The sequence below is a fragment of the Erinaceus europaeus genome, chromosome 3 (genome assembly GCF_950295315.1).
Source record: "Erinaceus europaeus chromosome 3, mEriEur2.1, whole genome shotgun sequence".
Lineage (NCBI taxonomy): Eukaryota > Metazoa > Chordata > Mammalia > Eulipotyphla > Erinaceidae > Erinaceus > Erinaceus europaeus.
In genome coordinates this window covers 119,428,527-119,454,657 of record NC_080164.1, presented here as the reverse complement: position 1 = coordinate 119,454,657, position 26,131 = coordinate 119,428,527, and the positions used below count along the sequence as shown (strand labels likewise).

Genomic DNA, 26,131 nt, shown 5'->3' with positions numbered 1-26,131 from the left:
ATGCAGAAGAAAATCGGCCTTGAAACAATACCTTCTCTCACTGACAAAGTGACTTTTCCTCTTCTTCTTTTAAGGCCAGCACGGGTGTCCTCGACCTCTAGGTCCCTGAATTCCTATGTAGTAGTCTTCATTGTTGTTGCTGTGGTGGTGATTCTGGCAGTAACCATAGCTCTACTTGTGCACTTTTTAGCTTTTGGTAAGTACCAGTAAGTAAAAATACCCCTTTGTTAGAGTATAGAACTATACTTTCAGGTTAACTGTATAGCATTCTCTCTTTTATTATTTCATTCACTTCTTTTTTTAAGTAGATGTTATTTTTATTGAGTAATGTAATTAGAACCAAATTATTGGTGCCTCGTTAATATGGAAATTATTTTGGTATCCCTACTTCTTTTGTATATATGATGACAATGACCTTCTAGGAATGTATCTTTTTTTAAATTTTTATTGATAAAATAGAACTATTGACAAGACTATCGGATAAGAGGGGTACAATTCCACACAATTCCCACCACCAGAACTATGGAGTCCAATCCCATCCCTATTCCTATAAAGATAGATTTCCCTGTTCTTCCCTCTTGAAACATGGATCTAGGATCATTATAGGGTGCAGAAGGTGGAAGGTCTGGCTTCTGCAACTGCTTCCCCACTAAACATGGTTTGTTAGTGACTAAGTTGATGATCTGCCTTATGAAAACAGTCTTAGGAGCATAACAGTTATGATAGGAGATGTTTTTTTATATTTACTTATTTATTTTCCCTTTTGTGACCATTGTTTTTTTAGTGTTGTTGTAGTTATTATTGTTGTTGTTATTGATGTCATTGTTGTATAGGACAGAGAGAAATGGAGGGAGGAAGAGAACACAGAGATGGAGAGAGAAAGATAGACACCTGCAGACCTGCTTTACCACCTATGAAGCGACTCCCCTGCAGGTGGGGAACCGGGGACTCGAACCGGGTTCCTTAGACTGGTCCTTGTGCTTCGAGTCACATGCACTTAACCCACTGCGCTACCACCCGACTCCCAATAGGAGATAAATTTGCAGTTAAGAAATGGCAAAGGGGAAAAAAATGTCAAAGGGACTGGGAGAGATAGAATAATGTTTATGCAAAGAGATTTTAATGCCTGAGGCTCCAAAGTCCCAAATTCAATCTCCCACAACACCAAAAGCCAGAGTTGAGCAGTGCTCTGGTTAAAAAAGAAAAAAAAATTAGGAGGAGTCAGGTGGTGACACACCAGGTTGAGTTCATATACTACAATGAGCTAGGAACCAAACTGAACATCCAATCTCCACCTACAGAGGGGAAGCTTCACTAATTGTGAATCAGCGCTACTGATGTCTCTCTTTTTCTCCATCTTTCTCCTCTTAATTTCTCTCTGTCCTCTCAAATATATATCTCAAATATATATGGCTGTCAATGCTGGATTTAAAAAAAAGACATGGGAAGAGTTTTTAAAAAAGCTTTTCTTTCTAACAAATTGTGGCAGCAGGGAAGTGACTAGTAGCAGAGAGTAAATATGTGATGACCTGGATTTAATCCCCCATAATCTCATATTGCCAAATAGTGTGCTCTTGTCTCCCTCTTCTAAAGTAAATAATCTGGTGGAAAACATATTGTAAAGGTTCTGTCTTATTATTCGTTTCTCTTATTTTCTTCATTGTTTATTATGATGTGCCCAAATTAGATAACATGAACATTAAGCAAGTAATAAAAATACCCTGCTAACTCATAAATAACTGTCCTATTTGAGTGAATATTTTTTCAGGTATTTTAAAAAAAATTTACTATCTTTTGTTTTTTTTATTGGATAGAGACAGCCAGAAATTGAGAGGGAAGGGGAGAAAGAGAGAGAGACAGACAGACAGACAGACAGACAGAGAAACACCTGCAGTGCAGCTCTGCTTCACCACTTACAAAGCTTTCCCCCTGCAGATGGGGACTGAGGGCTCAAACCTGGTCCTTGTGCATTGTAACATGATTGCTCATCCAGGTGTGCCATCACCCATCCATCTTTCAGGTATTTTTATGTAGATAAAATATGGTAAATTTAACTTTATAATGTATATTGTAGTCTCCTTTCTTTACTTAAAAATGTATTTGGGGTTATTTCTATCCCAACTCATGTTTTTATTATCTTTGTTTATTTACTCGATAGAGATAGCCAGAAATCAAGAGGGAAGGAGGTGACAGAGAGCAAGAGACACAGTGGGACACCTGCAGCCCTCTTCACCACTTGGAAAGCTTTCCCTCTGCAGGTGGGGCCTGGGGGCTCAAACCCAGGTCCTTGAACGTTGTAATATGTGCACTCAACCAGGTGCGCCACCACCCAGCCCTCCCCCACTATAATTAAAAAAAATTTTTTTTTGTTATTGGGGAATTAATGTTTTACACTCAACAGTAAGTACAATAGTTTGTACATGCATAACATTCCCCAGTTTCCCATATAACAATACAACCCCCACTAGGTCCTCTGAATCCTTCTTGGACCTGTCTTCTCCCCACCCATCCACTCCAGAGTCTTTTGCTTTGGTGCGATACGCCAATTCCATTTCAGGTTCTACTTGTGTTTTCTTTTCCGATCTTGTTTTTCAACTTCTGCCTGAGAGTGAGATCATCCCATATTCATCCTTCCATTTTTGACTTATTTCACTCAACATGGTTTTTTATTTTAAACTGTCTTTTGTGGGTATGTGTGAGTTTAGATGGACACAGATAACATTATTTATTGTATGTCCTTGTAAATTGGCAAAAACAATTATACAAAGTTGAAAAACTTCCAAACAACCTTCATGTTTGAGATTCTGAGGTCCCAGATTTAACCACCAGCAGCACCATAAGCCAGAACTGATCAGTGCTCTGGTAAAATTAAATAAATAAATATCTTCCCATAACAATCTGGAAAGTGGTGTAGTGGATAAAGCATTGGCATACTCAAGCATGAGATGCAAATTCAGTCCCTAACATTGTATGTACCAGAATGATGCTCTGGTTTTCTCTCCTTCTCTCTCTCTCTCTCTCCTTCCCTCTCTCTTTCTTATAAATAAATAAACAAATCTTTAGGAAGAAAAAAGAAAGAAAGAAGGAAAAAAAAGAAAGAGTTGAAACATGAAAAAAAGGAGCTGTCTCTGAGACTGTGTGAGAACTGATGGGGGGTAGGTTTACAGAATGTTGGTGGTGAGTACAGTGTAAAACTATATCCAATATTCTTATAATCTTGCACACTGTTATTAAATCACTAATAAAATTATACTGAATGACAAAATAAAACTTGTACATTGTACAATACTGATACAATGCATTTATAAATATTAGTAAAATTAGTAGCTAGTAATAATCTTTCAGCCAATCAAATTATAAAGTTGTAGCCAAATTTTGTCTTTGACTATATCTGCCATCAAATCATCTGGGGTGGTTATCTCTAAGGTGACTTATAGATGTAGGAAAAAAGAAATACCAAGTTTCAGATTAAATTTTCACTCAGAATACAAATGTCATACAGAAGCACAAAGGGTAAAAAGTCCTCTTCAGACCATAGAGCAGAATCCACAATGACCTAAGAAAGATTTCTGCTTTCTCTACAAAGAATTACTCTTCTCCCAAGTTCTTCATCTCCTGATTGAGGTATTTCTCTGCTGCTATTATAGAATATGACTAATCAAAAGAAAGCAGGAGTTATTCTTGACAGATTACACTAGGTTATATCTGTGTTTATAATCTTTCCAAGATACATATAGTTGTGTGTTGCAAATGTTTATTCCCTTCCATCCATTGAATATATGCTCTACAGCTCCTCCTTCTTTCCTTCTTTTTTTTTATAGTACTGGGGCCTTGTATATCTGAGATTTGATCTTTTCAGGCCACTTTTTGATTCAAATATATATAGAGAAAGAGAGATGCCACAGAACAAACATGCCTTGGGGCTGGGTGGTGGCACACCTGGTTGAGTGCACATGTTACAGTGTGCAAGGACCCAGGTTCAAGCCCCTGGGGAAGCTTTGAGAGTGGTAAAGCAGAGCTGCAGGTGTCTCTCTTTCTCTTTCCTTCTCTATGTCTCCTTACCCTCTCAATTTCTGACTGTCTCTGTCCAATAAATAAAGATAATAAATTTTTTTTAAAAAGAACAAAGATGGGGGTCGGGCGGTGGCGCAGTGGGTTAAGCGCATGTGGCGCAAAGCGCAGGGACCGGCTTAAGGATCCCGGTTCGAGCCCCTGGCTCCCCACCTGCAGGGGAGTCGCTTCACGGGCGGTGAAGCAGGTCTGCAGGTGTCTATCTTTCTCTCCCCTTCTCTGTCTTCCCCTCCTCTCTCCATTTCTCTCTGTCCTATCCAACAACGAATTGCGTCAACAAGGGCAATAATAATAACCACAACGAAGCTACAGCAGGGCAACAAAAGGGGGAAAAAAAATGGCCTCCAGGAGCGGTGGATTCATGGTGCAGGCACCGAGCCCAGCAATAACCCTGGAGGAAGAAAAAAAAAATTTAAAAAAAAATTAAAAAAAGAACAAAGATGCCTTCATTTTTCCATGGCACATGTGATGCTAGGGATTAAGCCTGGGTGACACACAACAATGCAGACAGCCCACAGAGTGAGCTAGCTGTCTCCAGCTCCTAGAAGAACTTGTTTTGTGGAAATTGTTACACTGGATAATATTAGAAATCATGCCAGAAGACTTATTTTCTGGTTCATTCCAAAAGTTAATAATAAATTATAAATTCTTTTATAAAAATAACATGTTGGGGGCCAGGCAGTGGCACACCTAGTTAAGTGCACAATTTATAGTACACAAGGACCTGAGTTCAAGCCCCTGGTCCCCATCTGCAAGTGTCTCTCTCTGTCCCTTTTCTCTATCTCCTCTTCCCCTCTCAATTTCTCTCTGTCTCTGTGCAATAATAAATAGATAAATAAATAATAAAATAAAAATAATACTTTAATCAATTTTTAAGACTTCATGAGAAAGAAATCTTACCAACTGCAATAACATGGATGTACAGTGTATATTATATCAAGTATAATTAATTAAATGGAGAATGAAAAGTACCATATTATTTTGCTCATATGTGAGACATAAAGAATCAAGGCAAATGAACAAACTATAAAAAGTACTTATCTGGGGGCTGGGTGGTGGCACACCCAGTTGAATGCATATGTTGCAGTGCATAAGGGTTGGGGTTCAAGCCCCTGGTCCCCACCTATAGGGGGGAAGTTTCATGGGCGGTGGAGAAGTGCTGCAGGTGTCTCTCTTTCTCTCTGCCTCTGTATCTCTACCTTGACTCTCAATTTCTCTGTGTCTTTATCTAATAAACAAATAAAGTATTTTAAGAAAAGAAATTTTTAGCTATAGAGAACAGAATGGTGGTTATTAATGGAGGACATAGTGTTGGTGAGTGAAATAGGTAAAGGGAGTCATTAGTGAAGTGCTGGATGAAAACTAGATGTTAGGTGGTGGTCATGATGTAGTATTTACACATGTTGAATTGTAATGCTGCGCATATTGTTATGAATGATTGTTCCTGTAATAAAATTGATTTTAAAAGCTATTTAGAAACTATAAACACATTGGGCTATTACTTAGTAATATTGAATGATAACATATTATAGACATTCACTAAAATTTCTCAGTGAATAAATCTGCAATTTCAAATCTTCTGAACAATTTTCAATATTGCAAGTAATAAAGCTTCTCTGACTTTCAAGCATCTTTAAAAGCTTCAATCTTTTTGAACAACTGAAAGAGTAATTTTATTGCAGTTACACTTATATAAATTTTCCTGCTGTCTTGAAGGAAAGAAATTTTTAATTTTGTGATATAATGCTCCATAGTGCTGAATTAACTAGAATATTTATGAAGAAGAGACTAATTCTGCTTTTTTTATATACAGATAAAAAATCATACTTTTATCGTGGCAGAATTCAAATCTTAAATGTTAACTATACTGATCAGTTAAATTCGCCAACAACACAGGAATATAGACATTTGAGTGAGAGAATTGAAACTATGGTAAGTTGCTATTTGTCCTTACTCCTTATTCAATTATATAATAAATTTAAGTGACATTGCTTATTTTCCTCTCTTGAATGATAAATAATGTTTTTCTTGGTCTTTTGTAAAAATTAATTTGCTAGTATATTTGTTCTTGCTAACAGTTTCTCAAATCAAGAGTGAAGAGTGATAAGTAAAGGAAAAGTCATGTATTTTATGTGATGATAATTTCTTTTTGTGTGTGATGATAATTTCTTTTTTTTCTAAATTTTTAAAAATATTTACTTAATCCCTTTTGTTGCCCTTGTTGTTTTATTGTTGTAATTATTGTTGTTGCTGATGATGTCTTCATTGTTGGGTAGGACAGAGAGAAATGGACAGAGGAGGGGAAGACACAGAGGGGGAGAGAAAGACAGACACCTGCAGACCTGCTTCACCACTTGTGAAGCAACTCCCCTGCCGGTGGGGAGCTGGGAGCTCCGATCAGGATCCTTCTGTTAGTCCTTGCACTTGGCGCCACCTGCGCTTAACCCACTGTGCTACTGCCCAACTCCCATGATGATCATTTCTACGACTAGAATCCTACTGTTTATGTAAGTTGAGTAGTTAATGTCACTATTCTTGAGATAACTTTCTTTATCCTATTATTTTATCTCCTTGACTTTTTCTTTTTCCAGCACTGCAAATAGGTGTTAGATATGTTTGCAAGTCAGTAATGTCACAATCTGAACAACATCACACCTTGGTTCATTGATAGAAAATGGGCAAGTTTGGGTTTTCACTTAAGAAACAAACCACTAACTGCCCATCAAAAAAACTTACATCAAACTCCTAGCATTCACTCATCATCTAGATCTGGCATACTTCAGAGTCAGAATTCACCACTCTCAGGAATCTTCATTTACTTTTACCTTCTTGAAAAAGTCTTAAGAATATAAATTAATTCTAAAATGAATATTAATATAAAATAGAAAAATGAGTATGGGATGATCCCACTCATAAACAGAAGTTAAGAAAGAACAGAAAAGGAAACGTGAAGTAGAATTTGACTGAGTTTGGAGTATTGCATCAAAGTAAAAGACTAGTTGGAGGGTGAGGGTAGAGTTTCAGCTTCACTATAGGGGTGTGGAGGTGGGGACACAGACCTTTGGTGGTGGGAATGTGGGAATGGTGTTTTCTTATCATAAAAAAATTAAAAAGGGGGCTGGGTGGTGGTGCACCTGGTTGAGCGTATATGTTACAAAGCACATCGTAGCCATCAAAGTTATCATAGCCTGATGGACTAACCATCCTCTTGCCTAACTCATTTTTCCTTAAAGACCAACTCATTGGCTCACAAAGCATGAGAAAACTGATTAGTAATCATAGAAGAGCAGGGGGAGTTTTGGGAGTACCATTTAAATGTTTAGTGAGATTATGATAAAGAGCTGAATTAGAATAATGTGGGGAAATAATTTAGGATAGGAGACAGAGGTATGGTTTATGATGGGGGATATCAGTTTATTGTGTCAGAAGTAGTGATTTCTTGGGACGTGGAGGTGTTATATCTAGCAGAGTGCACATGTAAAAGTAGACAAGGAACTGGGTTCAAGCCCCTGACCTCCATCTGCAAGGTGGAAGCTTCAGGAGTGGTGAAGCTGTACTGCATATCTCTCTCTCTCTCTCCCCTTTGCCTCCTCCATTCCCCTCCCTCTCAATTTCTCACTGTCTCTATCATATATATATATATATATATATATGACATATATATATATATATATCTCCAATCTCTTACCTGTTTTTTTAAATTTATTTATAAAAAGAAAACATTGATTAAACCATAGGATAGGAGTAGGATAAGAGGGGTACAACTCCACATAATTCCCACCACCAGAACTCTGTATGCCATCCCCTCCCCTGATAGCTTTCCTATTCTTTAACCCTCTGGGAGTATGGACTCAAGGCCATTGTGGGATGCAGAAGGTGGAAGGTCTGGCTTCTGTAATTGCTTCCCCACTGAACATGGGTGTTGACAGGTCGATCCATACTCCCAGGCTGTCTCTCTCTTTCCCTAGTGAGAAAGGGCTTTGGGGAATCAGAGATTCAGGGCACATTGGTGATGTCATCTGTCCAGGGAAGTCTGGTTGGCTTCATGCTAGCATCTGGAACCTGGTGGTTGAAAAGAGAGTTAACATACAAAGCCAAATAAATTGTTGACCAATCGTAGACCTAAAGGCTTGAATAATGCAGATGAAGAGTTGGGGGGGGGGAGGTCCTCCATTTTGTAGATAGCTAGCAAGCATATTTTAGTTATATTTCAAAGGGCCTGTGGCTATACTAGTTTTTGTTTTTGTTGTTGTTGTTGTTGTTTTTGCCTGAGCCTGAAATCTGATATGCAGGTGGATCTAAGTTATTGTCTGGGGAGATGATGTCATGGTTGGAAAAGGGACAGAAACCTGGATTCAGAGTAGCTCCCTAATATGGGAAAAGGGTATAAATATTGTTGACTGTAAACCCCATTGATTTGATGTGATCTGGGGTCCATATTCAGCTTAGGAGCCTATGTGACCTCTACATCCCTCTAGATCTGAGCTCATATTCTTTGGTCATGAGTAGGAACATTCCAAGCTGCCCCAATATCAAGACCCATCTTCCTCAGGTATAGCATAGAGTATGTTGTCCATCCTCCCTTCGGAGGATGGAACATTCTCTACCATTGTTGATCCAAGTTGAGGGCAAGGTCCTATGGGGCTCTTACCTGTTTAAAACATATTAAGCATCAATTCTGTCAACTGCTGTGGAGATTCAAAAATGGAGTGAGTGGATCCTTCCCTCATGGAACTTAATATAACATGGGAGATTAAACAAGTTTACAAATACTTACTAATTCTATAGTGATTATGTGATATAAGGCCAAAACAGACTAACTATGGATACATGTGTATATGTACCCAGTCCCATAGGCCCTACCCTATATCTAGGGTCTATAACTTTGCTAGAGTCCATCATTTGAAATGGAACTAGGTATTCCCAAGTGTTAGGAAAGGTCTCACCAGATTACTGGAGTTGGAAGGTCAACATCTCAGACTTGGCATTTCTGAAATTATAATTCAAAGTCAAAAAGCAATGGCATTATAGCATGGCATGGTAGCACTGGTTGCATTTAGTTGAGGTCAGTAGAGGCAGTATAACAAATTGAGGGATCAAGAGAAGAGGCATCAAGAAATACAAAGTCCCAGAGGTTCCAGGGAGAAGTAAGGAGAAGTAAGGATTTTAAGAAGAATGAAGAAGCTTATTTGCAGTACTAGAGTTTAAGAAGGCAATAGATCATTATTATTATAACCAGCTTACTTGGGAGTTTGGTTAACTTTGAAATCCCATGGTTAGTATTTACCATACTATACTTGACCTCACCATTATTTATGTCATTTAATGTTATCTACTAATAACTATGTCTTAGATACTGATAGGACCATGAGAAATAAACTTATATCTAACCTGGAAAATCAGAGATGGTTTCCTATGAAGATAACTTTTCAGGTCAGTTTTAAGAATAGGAATGATATACACACTAACCAAAGCATGAGGGAAGGTACTGAGAAGAGACAGTGCTTAGATAACAAGTTTGGACTTTATTTTGTAGGTAAAAGTCTCAAACTGGAGGTAACATGATAGAAATAAGTTTCGGGAGTCAGGCGGTAGCACAGTGGGTTAAGCGCACTTGGCACAAAGTGCAAAGACCAGCAGGATTCTGGTTCGAGCCCCCGGTTCCCTATTTGCAGGGAAGTTACTTCACAGGCGGTGAAGTCTGCTGGTGTCTGTCTTTCTCTCCCCCTTTCTGTCTTCCCCTCCTCTCTCCATTTCTCTCTGTCCTATCCAACAACGATGATATCAATAACAATAATAATAACTACAACAACAATGAAAAACAAGGGCAACAAAAGGGAAAGTAAATAAATAAATAAATATAAAAAATTTAAAAAGAAATAAGTTTCAATCAGTTTCTGTTCAAAAATATGTTAGATTATAAAAGGAAGAGCCAACACACAGTAAAATTAAAGACTAATTCAGAGACAGAGACATGGCATAAAATATAGCATATGTTCAACAATGTGAAAAGTATAAACAGAATCTCAAGTAGGGGCAGTGGCTAGAGATTTGAATTTCTAAGTATGAGCTCTCCAGTTTGATACCTGGCATCACACATACCAGAATGATGCTTTGGTTCTCTCCCTCCCTCCTTCTCTCCCTCAAGGTAAGAAATAAATCAATCTCTAAAATAAACTAAATAAATAATAAAAGTATAAGCATATAGAGAGTAAGAGGAAGATGGAGGGAGAGAGAGGGGTAGGGAAAGAGAAAGAGAAACCACAGCACAGAAGCTTCCTTCAATATGTTGGGGACCAGGCTCGGAACTGGCTCATGCACATGGCAAAGCAGCACAGTATCCAAGTCAGCTATTTCAGTGGCCTGATCACTTTTATTCTGATATACAATAGAAATAACTGAAAACTCAAGTTTCTATGTCTCATCAATAAGTTCCATGTTTCAAGTTTGGCATGAATGAGGAAAAAGGAAGAAATATAATTACAAATGTTGGTTTTTTTTTTTCCACCTTTCTTTCCACAGCTTAGTAAAACATTCAAAGAATCAGATTTAAGAAATCAATTCGTCAGAGCTCATGTTGTCAGACTGAGGTGAGTGGAAATATACATAATTTAAAACATATATGCAATATGGCTCGTTTGACTTTTGCTCACAGGATGGATAATGAATGAGACATTCATATCGTTTGGAGAAAATTAAGAAAATGATCTCACAGGTAACTTCAAAAGTAGCACTTAACATGAAAAAAGTAAAAACAAAGCATACCACATATCATCTATCACCAAATAATATAACTAAACATATTACTTCAATTCTTGATGGGAAAAGGAGATGTGGAGAGAGAGTTGTGTCAGAGGTACAGCAGTAGTGCTGTCTCACAGTTTAGCTTCATTACCTACTACTAACAACATAGTTTTGCAAACAGTGACATCCTGGAGTTGTGCAATTTGGTGGTACTGTGCATACTTACACATAGCCAGAATACTATAACCAATGGCAAGGTAGTTGCACCACACTTAGAGTGCACATATTACAGTGCTCAAGGACCTGGGTTCAAAGGCCCCCTATCCCCACCTGCAAGGAGTGCAGCTGATGTCACCCTTTCTCTCTCCTTCTGTATATCCCTCATTCTCCTCAATTCTACTTCTTAGATAGCTTTCTGACCCTTAACTTTTCTTCAAACATCTTGCCTTCAACCATATTTTTCCTAAACTACAATCTCCCCATAACCTCTATTCCTTACATCTTGCTCCACCACACATGGTACAGTGTAGTCAGAATAGGGAAGTTTCCAGTGGAGGGGATGGGACACAGAACTCTGGTGGTGAGAACTGTATGGAATTATATGCCGATTTGTCGGGGTCTCTGGAGGGGTGATCTCCAGGGGAAAGGTAACGGACTGGTTCTTTCTCACTCACGACAGGGGTGACACGAAGTAAAAGACACCAGGGAGCTCTCCAGCGTGCTCATGAGTTAAATAGAAAAACAAACGAAGGGAATTATTACTGAAATATGTCAGAAATTACAGGTTTCTTAACAGTCAGCATGCTCCTAAGGTAGGGGGCTGGTATGACAGGAATTGATGAGATACAAGACAGTTATTCTCCATGACATAAGCAACTTAATTATCCAAAGGTATTTGAGAGAAGCATAGGGGTTAAACCCATAGGGTGAGACAGAGAGAAGATGGATATCAAAAGGCCATATAGTTTGGAATTTCTCTTGTCTGTTTTCTGAGGTGTGTGATGAAGTGTGTGATAAGATGTGTTCTTCTGTGATCAGAAGGTGACTTTGAATAAGTGAATCTGCAGCCATGTAGTCTGCAGTTAATGGAGGGAAGTATTGAGGTTTCTGTGGGCCTGAGAGTCAAGAAAGAAAGAACCAAGTCTGAGTCCCCCCCCCCTTATGCTCACCTTGGTTGAGAGAGACTTACTAAGAGGTTATCTTCTCAGACCTCCATCCAAGGACGGGGGTGGTTCTCCCTAAGCTCTATCAGGCTTACACATAGTCCCAGCACCTATTATCTTACAATCTTATTAATCGGTATTAAATCACTGATAAAAATTGTAAAAAAAAATGTTTTTTAATTTTGTAGGTAGGGTGAGTTACTTTCTGCTTGTCTCTTTGTCTCTAAAATGTGGGGAAAAAAGTCGATCTGGAGTGGTAAAGACCCAGAAACAGCAAAAAAAAAAAAAATAATAAATCAGCTATTTGGATAGCCCAAGTAGTTAATGGCAGAGCTGGTGTTTTTAAACTTCATCATTCTGACTTCAAACTCAGCTATACTGATTGCTGAGGTACAGAGTAATGTATGCTGGGGTGAAATTAATGAGATATAGTGATAGATTTCTACATACACAAACATTGTCATATGAATCTGTTTAGAATTTAAATTGCTTGAGTAAATTCTTAAGTGCTTAATTAAGAAAATTGTGTATACAGAACAGCAGAAATTTTTCATAATGATTGAATCTTTAAAATATCTTTATGCTTTTCAGGCCTGGTGATAATGGCGTGGTAGCAGATATTGTTATGAAATTTAAATTCACTAGAAATAACTATGGAACATCAATAAAGAACAGAATTGAATCTGTTTTACAGCAACTGCTGAGTAATTCTGGAAACTTGGAAGTAAATCCTTTACCTGACATAACATGTAAGTATCATTTTAAAATGCCATTTCATCTATCTCTCAAATTAACCAGTTGTAATTCACATTTCTAATTTTATGAAAGAATGACTTCTCTTCCACTGATATTTCACTTTGATGTTAATGGCTAGTTATATATATAGACTTCAAATATGAAGTATCTTAAACTTTCAAAAAAAACATTAAGAAAAATAAATTAGTGGGGGCCAGGTGGTTGCACATCTTGTTCAGCATACATATTACAATGCACATGGACCTGGTTTCAAGCCCTCAGTCTCTACCTGCAAAGGGGAAGCTTTACAAGTGGTAAAGCAGAGCTGCAGGTCTCTCACTGTCTCAATCTATCTATCTATCTGTCTATCTTCCCCTTCCTTTCAATTTCTGGCTATCTCTACTCAATAAATAAAGGTAATAAAAAATAATACATATGTATATGTACATATATGTGTGTCTGTATGTGTGTGTGTGTGTGTGTGTGTGTGTGTGTAAATGAAATGACAAAAAGCATGAACTAAAGTAGTGAACAAGGGATGAAGTGGATAGTTACTTTCAAGATAGTCATGAGCAAAAAGGTATAAACTCTGGAAACTATTAAGATGTGGAAATAACACAAAAGGTCAAGTTAAGAACCATTTCAGATTTCTCATTACTAATGAAAGTGGTGTCATCCTGAAAGAGAAAATGCAAGTGGTAAAGTCAGTATAAAGCTTGGTCATTTTGACTTGAGATGTCAGTAGGTCATGCAGAACAAACTATCCTATAAGCAAACCTTTGGAATTGACAGACCATCACTGACATCATCCTTTTCTTTCTGCCCTTGCCTCCTAATTCCCCACATGTAGCACTTTTATTCTAGTTTTTATTCTAGTTCTGCTAACTTTATTGTTCCACAAATGTCTTAGAACTTCATGCATTTGTACAGGATATAGTTTCCACCTGGGTTGTCTTTACACCTCTTATCTTCCTGAAAGAAAAATGCTCTCAAAATGCAGCTCAAAGGTTATTCTTAATGAGATGGCTTCTGTAAATCTCCCATAATTAGGCACTCTCCTTTCAGCTTTGATTCCTTGACTAGTTTCTGTCAATTATGTGCAAGCAGACTCCATGTTTTGCTCACAGCTACATCTATATGTACATATACACATTCAAATAAATGAAAGTTTAATTTCTAATAATGGTTGTCACCTTGAATCTCAAGATTTACGTTTTCTTTAAATAGATACTAAAGAGCAGAGATATCTATTAAATATATTTTACCTATCATTGAATTTTTTATAGGGATTTGAAATGCAAAATTTAGCCTATATAATTTTGTATGGAAGACTATAAATACAATATGTAACCTATGACTCTGGAGTCTAGTAATCTGGTTTTTAAGACTGCTCTAAGTGATTAAACTGTAGGTGTCTGAGTATTATGCTTTAAAGAATTAAGAACTGGTTTATCACTTATTTTATTATATTAATGTTACTCTTGTTCTTTTTTTATACCAGCACTTACTCCTGAGGCTACAGCAGATATTTTCTCTCAAGGTAAGTTTTTTATCGTTGTTTCATATATATTATGGAGGGTTAGTGCTTTACAGTAAATACATTTGTGATACATCTGGAAAATTCCCCAATTTTCTGCAAAACACTCTCAGTCCCAACCTTGGTCCTCCTTTACCATCATGCACCAGGACCTGAAAGCACCCACTCCCCCCATGTGTCCTCTATTTTGGTGCAATACACCAAATGTGGTCTAAACTTTACTTTGTGTTCCCCTTTCTGTTTTTATTTCTCAACTTCTGTCCATGAGTGAGATCACCCCAGTATTTATTTTGTTTGGTTCATTTACATAGCACAATACACTCTAGGTTTATTACATGATTCCCTTTTTTCACAAATGTGAACAACATTCTGGGCTAGATGTATATGTATGTTGTGTTAGGCCGTGTTGCATTATATGTACCACACTTCCTTTTTGTTTTCTTTCTTTCTTTCTTTAAGACAGAGAAGCAGAAGGAGGGGCAGGTGCAGTAAAAGAGGCCACAGTAATGAAGCTTCATTCAGTGGGGTATGGGCTGGGCTCAAACCTGAGTGGCAAGCATAGCAAAAGTAGTGCACTATTCAAGTGAGCTCTTTCGCTAGCCTTATGCCTTTTTTTTTTCCCCAGAGCTCTGCTCGGTTGTGGTTTATGGTGGTGCTGAGGACAAAGCTTGAGACCTTTGGAGCCTCAGGCATGAAAGCATTTTGCATATCCATTGTGCAGTCTCCCAATCCAATGCCACATTTCTTAATCATTCACAACAAACACTTAGGTTGTTTCCACATAAAGTCAACATTTCTGTTATATTGCCAGTAGATTTCCATTCAGTAGATTCACAGATCACACTTTGAGTACCAAGAATAAAAGAAGATGGAAATTTCCTCCTTACTGAGCTAGTGAACCCAACATTAACCTGTCTTAATGCCCAGTCATGAAGAATTCCAGACCACTGAAAAGCTGCTTCAGAGTTTACATGTCAACTAAGTTCAGAAATGTTCTCCAAAGTGTAGTTTGTAGACAAATCACAGATTTATTCAGAAGTATAGCATAATTATCATGCTATTAGAAAAACTAGAATGCCCAAGGGTAAATACATGGAAGAAAAATATATCCTTGGAGCTTGAAGAAGTCATGTTAAGTGAGATAAGCCAGAAACAAAAAGATGAATATGGGATGATCTTACTCATAGACAGAAGTTGAAAAACAAAAAGGGAAAACACTAAGCAGACCTTGGACTGGAGTTAGTATATTGCACTTAAGTAAGTAAAGATCCTGGAACATGACGGCAGAAGAGGACTTAGTGGGGGTTGAATTGTTATATGAAAAACTGAGAAGTGTTATGCATGTACAGACTATTGTGCTTTGCTGTTGACTATAAGCCATTAATCCCCAATAAAGAAATTTTTTTAAAAAGAAAGAAAATAAAGAAAACTCTCCAGCATCTTCCAAAAGTAAATGAGTCATTTTCACATTACATTAATGCCCTTTTCTTTTCTTTTTTTTTTATTAGTGACTTAATATTGATTTGCAAAACTATGAGACAACAGGGGTATAATTCCACACTGTTCCCACTATCAAAGTTCTGTGTCCTCATTCTCTCCATTGGAAACTGCAGTTGTTTTCCCAAGGTCACAGAAATGGTTGACTATTATTTCTATAACTATCTATGTTTGTATACTTTTGACCATTTCTTCCCCTATGGTCCTGCTTTCTATTCCTCTCTGAGTCACACTACATCTGTTGCTACTTCTGAAGGTCTTTCCTCTTTTTTCCTCTTCTCTCTAAGGGTCTTGGGGTCTTGATGGAGTTGGAGTTCAGAGCCCTCTGTTCATCTTGCCCTAACATTGCTCCCTCTTATTAGCATGTGGAGCCCGTCCAGACTTACTAACATTGTCTGAGGAAAGAATCATTGGAGGCACAAAGGCTGAGGAAGGAGACTGGCCCTGGCAAGTCAGTCTACACTTTAATAATGTTCACCACTGTGGAGGCGTCCTGATCAGTAAGACATGGATCCTGACAGCAGCTCACTGCTTCAGAACGTGAGTTCCCACTGCCAATATATTGGGAAACAACTGGGAGAGACCTACATCAGGATTCTATCCATACCTCCAGGACAAAACTAGAATTTAATTGAATCAATAATAATTCTATGCAAAAATTTTAATGAGTTTATTCCTATTCATGATTGCAAATATATTTTTATTTTTTGGTTTGCTAGCTAACTCTTATTTCTCTAGTCGAGGTAATGTTATACTTTTTTTTAATACTTATTTATTCATTTTCCCTTTTTGTTGCCCTTGTTGTTTTATTGTTGTAGTTACTATTGTTGTTATTGATGTCTTCGTTGTTGGATAGGACAGAGAGAAATGGAGAGAGGAGGGAAAGACAGAGGGGGAGAGAAAGAGAGACACCTGCAGACCTGCTTCACTGCCTGTGAAGCGACGCCCCTGCAGGTGGGGAGCCAGAGGCTTGAACCGGGATCCTTCCACCGGTCCTTGTACTTTACACCACCTGTGCTTAACCGCTCCGTTACCTCCTGACTCCCAATGTTATACTTTTATGACAAAAAACAAATATCTGTTTTTCAGGATATTAATTTGAATTCTAGACATAAAAGTTTAGAATATTTACTGAATCTCCATAAGCCTTTTTTGTTTGTTTTTCTAATTAAGGGTAATACTTTGGTCTATGTCTCAATGTTGCTGACAGGATTAAATACATCAGTATAAAAATACATGAAACATTAGTAAAAACAAATGGTTCTGGAAGACTTGTGCATTAGATTATTACATCAGTCTGATCGGCAGGCTGGAAGCTGATTTTAAACTTCCCTGTGTCATTCACTTATTCTTTCAAAATCATTGAGTATCTACTGAATACATGCTACCTATAGTAGAGTTAATTTAATAAAGCACTATCTTCCTTTAACAGAGCTTATATTCTAGTGTTGGATGTAGTCCAGCATAAAATAGTGATTTGTTAAAGTAAGTAGCATAAATAAAATGAATTCAAACAATTCACAGAGAATTATCTACAGATGGGACTAAATGCCATTGCTAACACAGAAATAAAGAACAAAGTATTGCTAGAGCAGAGTGGGATTCATTTCATCTGTTGGTATTAAAAATAAAACTTACAGATCATAACAAAACTTTAGATTTCAGTGTGCTAAAAACAATTGGGTTATAAATCATCTTATTAGTGAAGCAGCCTAGAAGTAAACAGTTGTTGGGAAGTTAAATCAAAAATTTATTCAGGAAAGTGGCAATGGTCTAAACTCACATGCTCTGACATATACATAATCTCTTAAATATATACATTATACTCTTCTTAATCACTTTCAGTAATCCTAATCTATAATTCAGTAAGTCAGCCCCATACACAAAGACCATCTTAATTCCAGACATGTCTCAAAATATAAATTTAGATCTCCAGACAAACGGAATTATTCCTTTTCCTGAACTCTGACTATTTTTTAACACATAAGAATATTTGCTCAATCTGCTTCTTCTCCCTGAAACATCTATCTCTTTTCCAAATCCCCATATCTTCCCAGTGGAATTCCATAAGATCTTCACAATTTCTAACAGGCACTTTATAGATTTGAGGATTTTTCTCTTTTTTAAAACTTTTATTTTTAATTTTTATTACCTTTATATATTTATTAGATAGAGACAGAAATTGAGAGGGAAAGGAGAGATAGGAAGAGAGACAGAGCCTGTAGCCCTGTTTTACTACTCATGAACCTTTCCTCCTGCAGGTGGGGACCAAGGGCTTGAACCAGCGTCCTTATGCATTGTAACTTGTGTGCTCAACCAGGTGCGCGTGGACCTAGATTCTAGATTTTTTCTTACAATACATTATCTATTATAAAAGAGTTTGTTGAATTAAGAGGAAATAAAGTTTTGCAAGATTAGTGCATGGCTTCTGAAGAAAAATTTGGGGAGACATTAAGTTATTCTAAATTTTAGGACTATTTCATAGTTCAGTATTTTTATGTACAGTGAATAAATGTGAGATTGGTTTTAAAGAGCATGCATGGTTATTAACATTTTTTATTTAGATTGACAAATTTACTGCTGAGTCCCCGTTAATGCAAGAAACAAAACGTACATCACAAAAACATTTCAATCTTTGGTGACTACTAAAAGATTAAAGAACAGGAATGACACTAATTCATATTGGTTAACCCAGAAGTGTAAATACCTGGATTTAACAGACCCTTAGTATAATCAAGAATATAGTGAAATAGTCCTGGATTCTAAACCCTGCTCAGACCCAATTACCAAAAGCAAAGTAACTGATATCATTAATACCCTGTTCTGATACTGTATTAGTTTGCTCAACTAGTTGTGTTCTTAGCTCAACTATTTGAGCTTTCAGCTCTGTAATTACCTGGATAGTGTTTTCTTTCAGAGTCTCATTTATTGTTTCTGCATTTCTGATGACATTTCTTTCCAACTCTTTCCTCACTACTGTGACTAATGTCTCAATTAGTGTCTGGATGTTGTCCTCATTCTAATGTGCTTCTGCCTTTGGGGGGCATTTAGCTGGTTTTTTTTCCTGGTTCATTTCTCCAATGTTTCTTCTTGGTTTAGCCATTATATATATACAGTGAGTTATGAAGTCCTTTTTAAAATTTTTTTTTATATCTTAACTTATTGGATAGACACAGCCACAAATTAAAAAGGAAGGGAGTGATAGGGAGACAGAGAGACACCTGCAGCACTGCTTCACCACTCATGAAGCTTTCCCCCTGCAAGTAGGGACCAGGGGCTCAAACTTGGGTCCTTGCGCAGTGTAACATGTACTCTCAACCAGGTGGGCAACCACCAGACCCCTGAGGTCCTTCTTAGTACTTTTCAACCCACTGATCACTCTTGCCTGGAATGACTTGCATCTAAAGTACTTAAAGACTTCACAGCTGTAGAAATTAACAGTTGTTTCAATGTTACCTCAGTCTCTGAGTTGAAGCACAGTAGCTGTTGAGACCTCTTTTGTTCTTTTTCTTCTCTGTAGGCTATGATAGCCTGAGGGCTTTTGGCCTATAAGTAGGTTTTTTTAGTTTAATCCCTCACTCCTGGCCAAGAGATAAATTAGGGTCAGGGAGAGATAGCACAGTGGTGATGCAAAAGGACTCCCATGTCCTAAGGATCCAAAGCCCTGGGCTCAATTCAGCTTCTCTGGTGGCAGCCAGAACCAAGCTGGGCAATACTATTTGGTCCTGTGAGTTTCTAAACAAGTCCTGTTTATAGTCTGTGGGTTGTGAGGCAATTATTCACTGTGTTCTTTCTCATCAGAACAATGTGGAAAGGCTCCCACTATGTAGCCCCACCTCCAGACCACCTGGGTATAAATTTTCTCCTGAATTTCCCAGTCAGTTCTCTATCTTATTATCTCCTCCTCCCTCCCCCCAATGTTAGCAGAGGGCCTCCTCACTGCTGCTCCAGCCTCTGAGGGCAGTAGCAGTGGAGACTCACAGTTGCATTTGGTGAGTCTTAGGGGAGTCTTCTCCTCCCTTCAACAGTCTTTTTGTTGGTAAAACAGACTGGAGGTGGCTTCTCAATCAGCAAACTGCCAGACTATTACCAGCCACTCGGGCGTAGATACAGGCTTTAGCCCCAGGAATCTCTCCTTATTAGACTTCTCTCTGTCCACAAGCTACACACGTTTGCACGCACCAGTGACTTGGTGGGTTCCCAAAGGAGTCCTGGTCTCATCTTGTTGTGGTCTCAGGTGATCTTCTTTGATATTTCTAGTTGACCAGGGAGAGGAGAGGAGAGAAATGGAGCTGTTGCTATGCCTCCCAGCTGATATCATTATAATGAAAACTGGTCTCCAACTAATGAAAACTGGCTGTTTAGTGATGTATTTATCTGGCCCTATATTTTTTTCTTTAGAAAAATTAACTAGAATTCACTCTTACCCCAACAACTAAGCTTTATAAAAATATTATTCAGACATGTAACTTTTTATTCCTCTATTGCCTCATCTATCTAAATTCTGTAAAACTCTTAATTGTTACTTGGTCATATCTTTTTATACAGTCTTAAATGAAAGGTTGAGTTCATCAACCCTCTAATTTGTAGATCCTATTTTCATCAGTCTGTATGAAAACTTTCTTTCATTTGTCCTTCTCCTGTCATGTCTAAACCTTACTTCCACTACCCTTACATCCCCCATAAGCCTGACACTAAAAATATGACACCTTTTTTTAAATATGTAATACTTCCAAACCTTCAGATCTCTTTGAGTGTATATGCCTTTAACTTACATAAATAGATCGCCCTCTTAGCGCAGTAGGCAGCGCGTCAGTCTCATAACTTACATAAATAGAATGGTGTATAGATCTTATAGTTTTTCATTGTTTTGTTCAACTTGCAAATTTCATTCGTCTATCATATTTCTTCATCCAGCTAGTTTGCTCAGAGTCTACATTTCCAGAGTACAAATACAAGTACATGCATACACACACACACACACACACACACACAGACACACACACACACCTTCATATGGTCATCACTTGAATTTTATTTTAAATTTTGAGTGATAGATGTAGAAAAGGGAGAAATCAAAGGAAAATGCTGGTTATCCCAGTTATCATCAAAGTATCAGAATGCTCCCACTGTAACAGAAAACAACAAAGTGTTCATCATATCAATGTATATTTTCGTTTTTTAAAGAAGAATTTATTTACTCATTCATGAGAAAGATAGGAAAAATATGGAATTTTTCACGAATTTGCGTGTCATCCTTGCACAGGGGCCATGCTAATCTTCTCTATATCATTCCAATTTTAATCTAGGTGCTGCCGAAGCGAGCACATCACTGTATATTTTCTGTATTGATCTAACTCTTTACATAAATTATTACTCATTAACTACTTGTGTAATGCAGAAATACATAGCCAAGAGATGTTGATCAAATACCTCCCAGATGGTGGTGATGAGTGACAACTACAAAATACCTGGAATGCTCACAAAGTCCCTATTCAAATAGCATGCTTTCATATTTCTTCTAGCTCTTCTGATCCTCGTCGATGGACAGTCAGCTTTGGTATTTCCACAATAATTCCTAAAGAGACAATAGGTGTAAGGACTATTTTAATCCATAGCAATTACAATTCTGCAACTCATGAAAATGACATCGCAGCTTTGCAACTTCTCAGAGATGTCACCTTTACCAAAAATATCCATAGGGTGTGTCTCCCTGAGGCTACCCAGACTATTTCACCTGGTTCCACAGCTTATATAACAGGATGGGGATCTCGAAAATACAGTGGTAAGTGCACTTTGTTTTAAAATGAAACCAAAAAGAAACAATATATCTTCTAGCAGTTGTTGTAATGTACTTTCTAATTAGAAAACTTCTAAAAGGAAGACTCTGTTTATAAAATCAGACTATATTCTGGCTTGTCTAAACTGTGGCTGTTCCTGATTTTCCTCTGCAAAGCAAGGCTATGCTTCAAGAAACTATTGGGGAATTTTCAAACATAGTTAATGGGGAATAGTAAAAGAAAGTGGGAAAAAAAACTTAATGGGAACATTCTTCAATGATCCAGACACTCCATATGACTCATGTGGCTCACCAACAAAGAAAATAACTAATGAAAAGAATTTATTTTACCAAAACTATCTCTAAGATTGTGAAAACGATAGCAGCGGTTATCTGTGGGGAGTAGGGAGTAGGCATGTTGGTGGTGAGTACAGTGTGGACCTATACCCATTTAATTTTGTGAGCTTGTGACATGTGAACTCAAGTAGGTGCGCCACCACCTGTTCCCAAATTTTGTGAGTTTGTGAATCACCAATTAAAGAAAATTAAATAAAAATAAAAAACAGGAGGCTTGGGTGGGAACACAGCAGGTTAAGCTCACATGGCACAAAGCACAAGGACCCCGGTTAGAGCCCCTGGCTCCTCACTTGCAGCGACTTTGCTTCCCAAGCAGTGAAGCAGGTCTGCAAGTGTCTTTCTCTTCCCTTCTCTTTCTTCCCCTCCTCTCCATTTTTCTGTCCTATCCAACAACCATAACATCAATAAGAACAATAATATTAACCACAACAATGATAAAACAACAAGGGCAGCAAAAAAGAAAAAAAAATCGCCTCCAGTGGATTTGTGGTGCAGGCACCAAGCCCCAGCAATAACCATGGAGAAAAAAAAAAACAGTAGTTAGTTGTACTCCAATGACTTTAACACTCTTTAAGGTATTAACAGTGGATTAATTGTTCTGGAATGAATTACAAGCTGTCTCCAAAGGATGATAATCTTTGAATGCATAAGCCTTGCTCATATTTTTTCACTGAATAAATAAAAACAAAAAATGAAAACAATATGAAAACAAATTGGCTAAGGGCAAAATAAGAGTTTCAGGAAATGGCAGTAAAAAATGGCAGGTGGTCCGAGAGGTGGCGCTTTCACTGAACTCTCAAGCATGAGGTCCTGATTTCAATCCCCAGCAGCACATGTACCAGAGTGATGTCTGGTTCTTTCTCTCTCTCCTCCTATCTTTCTAATAAATAAAATCTTTAAAAAAAAAAAAAAGAAAGAAAGAAAAGAAAATGGCGGTGCTATTTCAAGGGAAAATCAGTATAGCAGAGTCATGCTTTCTCCATGAAACCAAATTGATTTCACTTTTGTAGGAGATTAAAGATTACTCAGTATGTTATTTTATTGCTCAAAAGTCAGTAATTTAAATACTATTAGACAATATTAACATAGTGGTGCTTTGTTTGTTTTTTTTAACTTCTGAGTATACTTTCTCACAAAACTAGAACAGAGATAGAGGAGAAACTGATTTGTGCAATTGGTTTATATATTCTCTACTATGAAACTCTTTGCTGAGAAGCTGGAGGGATAGCATAATGGTTCTGCAAAATGCTCTCATGCTAGAGACTCTGAGGTTCCAAGTTCAATCCCAAGCACCACCATAAGACAGAGCTGAGCAGTACTCTGGTCTTGATCTCTCTCTTGGTGTCTCTCTCTCCCCTTCTCTCCTTCTCTCTCTCTATCCCTCTATCAATAAAATAAAAATAATTAAAATATTTTTAAAAGAAAATCTTTTCTCAGAAGCACTCCTAAATTCATCTTCAGTACCTTTCATTACTGAATTAGCAATAATGTTTGGAATGCATTTATTATTTTTCATATTCACCGCCATTGTTAATTTACACATCCTATCCTGAAGTCTATTATTTATGATTTTGTGCTTAATAGGCAGCACAGTTCCAGATCTAGAACAAGCACGAGTCAACATAATAAGTAACAGTGCGTGTAATGCACCAGATAGATATAATGGAGCCATCTTTTCTGGAATGGTATGTGCTGGAGTACCAGGAGGTGGAGTGGATGCATGTCAGGTAAGTTCAAGATATTTAAGGTGATCATAATAATTCCAAGAAATTAACAAATTGAGCTTAAATTCCTTAACCTTTGATTTAGCGAAATCACTTAGCATGTTGCTTTGCCATGTTGCACAACCTAGGTTCAATCCTGAGCCCGACTGCTTTGAAGGCACCTTTGGTGCTGTGGTCCCTTTGTATCTGAATCTAAAATAAACAAATAAATTCCTCAAGCTTTAAAATCAACTACTTGGGAGTCGGGCGGTAGCGCAGCGGGTTAAGCACAGGTGGCGCTAAGCGTAAGGACTGGCATATGGATCCCTGTCCCAGCCCCCAGCTCCCCACTTGCAGGGGAGTTGCTTCACAAGCTGTGAAGCAGGTCTGCTGGAGTCTATCTTTCTCTCCCCCTCTCTGGCTTCCCCTCCCCTCTCCAGTTCTCTCTGTCCTATCCAACAATGATGACATCAATAACAACAACAATAAAATAAATAAAATCAATTACTTTATATAAAAATGAGGAAGTAATGATAGCATCTAATTTCAGAAGGAGCTATATTAGAAGTATACATGTCAAGGACACAGTAAACAGTAAAGAAATCACAGTTGTCTCTACTGTTGTTATTGCATTCTGACAAATATTAACAGCAGGATCACTAAGCTTGAGAGAGAGAGAGAGAGAGAATATGGTTCCAATCAGATTCAGGCAGGATTTGCCGTGTAGGTTGGTGATTCACACACTGACCCTTCTTCCCATCGAGACCAGTAATTACATAGGTATGGAAGAACAAGCTACTAAGAACAGTCTAATGAATAGCAAACTATTCTAGAAGCATATTTGGTCATAACGACTGTCTTTTATTTGTACTGGCTGTATGTCAGGCTGTACTGAAAGTACTGTGGCATTGAACTCATATAAACACATGAAAACATTACTTAAAGGAAACCGAAGTACAGAGAACAATTAATAGCTTGCTGAAAGTCATATAGCTGGTTTGTAAGGATTCCAGCTTGGGTTTTCAAGTTCCAGAACCCACAGACTTAATCCATCATGCAGTATATAAAATGCACTAAATTTATCTCCCCAGTTGGATTGCTATAAACACTATACTTGTTGGTTGTTGGCTGCCTATTACAATTAGCCCATATTTTATAAAGAGTGTTATACTCAGTATCATAGAATGTCTTTTCAAGTATTCACTAGCAAAGTATCTTTTGATGATACACTATGTCTCAAACACCTTATATGGTGTTATAATTGGAAGATAAGTGTAACTTCTAAAAACCCAAAGCAGAATCTGACTGCGTTTGGAGTATTGCATCAAAATGAAAATCTCTGAGTGGAGGGTGAGGGTAGATTTTTCAGCTTTAATGGGGGGAAGGGTGAGGGGACACACAGACCTTTGGTGTCTGTAATGGTGTTAATATACACTTTTTTTTTTTTTTGCCTCCAGAGTTATTGCCGGGGTTCAGTGCCTGCACCATGAATCCACTGCTCTAGGAGACCTTTTTTTTTTTTGTTACCCTGGTTGTTTTACCATTGTTGTGGTTATTATTATCATTGTTATTGATGTTGTTGTTGTTGGATAGGACAGAGAAATGGAGAGAGGAGGGGAACAGAGAGAGGGGGAGAGAATGATAGACACCTGCAGACCTGTTTCACTGCCTGTAAAGCGACATCCCTGTAGGTGGCGAGCCCGGGCTCGAACCGGGATTCATTCGCAGGTCCTTAAGCCAGTCCTTGCACTTTGTGCCATGTTCGCTTAACCCACTACACTACCACCTGGCCCCCAATATACACTTCTATTAACTTCTAGTTTTACAAATCACATTTAAAAAATAAAACAAAAATTAAAAATAAAATAACTGATTCAACAAATAATCTCCTTTGTAGTGACTATAATCCAAAAGCTTAAGGTCTAGCAATATCCAGAATAGGGTAATTTCCATTTCCTACTGGGCTTTACAGTCATCTGAATACAGATGAAATTAATGTTACCAAGAAGTGTAAGTAATACAAAGTGTGTACACTTGTGTGTACACTTGTATGAAATAACAATGAAGCCTTAAAAGAAATATACACAGGATACTGGAGCATGGGAGTGAGAAACTAATTTTAAAGAACAGACCAAAGAGGGCTTGCTGAAGTCATCTGAAATTAAAAGCAGCCAACCTGACAGCTAAGGGCAGTCTGGCAAAGGTGTTTCACTTTGCTGAAGAAATGAACAATGCGTGTTCCTGGAGGATTTCATTGATTTTGTTACATTTCATTAGAAATGTCAAGCTTACTTTATCATCATAATGAATGTGACTTCTATGCCCTAGAAAGAAATTTTGTTTAGGGTGGTCTTGACACAATTAATTGTTCTGTTTCCTTCAGGGTGACTCTGGTGGTCCACTTGTACAAGAAGATTCACGACGACTCTGGTTCCTTGTGGGGATAGTAAGCTGGGGTTATCAATGTGGTCTGCCCGATAAACCAGGGGTATACACCCGAGTGACAGTCTACCGTGATTGGATAACCCAACAAACTGGGATCTAG

The 26,131-nt window shown here is 37.7% G+C and overlaps 1 protein-coding gene and 1 non-coding gene across 2 annotated transcripts; one reads left to right on the top strand and one right to left on the bottom strand.

Annotated features, from left to right (window-relative positions):
* Positions 1-26,131, top strand: LOC103119998 (transmembrane serine protease 11D). Its single transcript, XM_016191388.1, has 9 exons — positions 1-196; positions 5,885-6,003; positions 10,594-10,661; positions 12,570-12,727; positions 14,215-14,253; positions 16,110-16,287; positions 21,273-21,536; positions 23,472-23,610; positions 25,970-26,131. Exons 1-9 carry the CDS (start codon positions 1-3, stop codon positions 26,129-26,131), a joined length of 1,323 nt encoding a protein of 440 aa, XP_016046874.1.
* Positions 20,969-21,075, bottom strand: LOC132537817 (U6 spliceosomal RNA). The gene has a single exon (XR_009549243.1). It is a non-coding gene; the product is annotated as a U6 spliceosomal RNA (small nuclear RNA).

What these genes read in the sequence shown, in the direction of transcription:
- LOC103119998 (XM_016191388.1), top strand. Translation starts at nt 1, where the DNA reads ATGCAGAAGAAAATCGGCCTTGAAACAATACCTTCTCTCACTGACAAA. An exon ending in GCTCATGTTGTCAGACTGAG is followed by an intron (nt 10,662 to 12,569) that starts GTGAGTGGAAAT and finishes TATGCTTTTCAG; the next exon opens with GCCTGGTGATAATGGCGTGG. An exon ending in AGCAGATATTTTCTCTCAAG is followed by an intron (nt 14,254 to 16,109) that starts GTAAGTTTTTTA and finishes CCCTCTTATTAG; the next exon opens with CATGTGGAGCCCGTCCAGAC.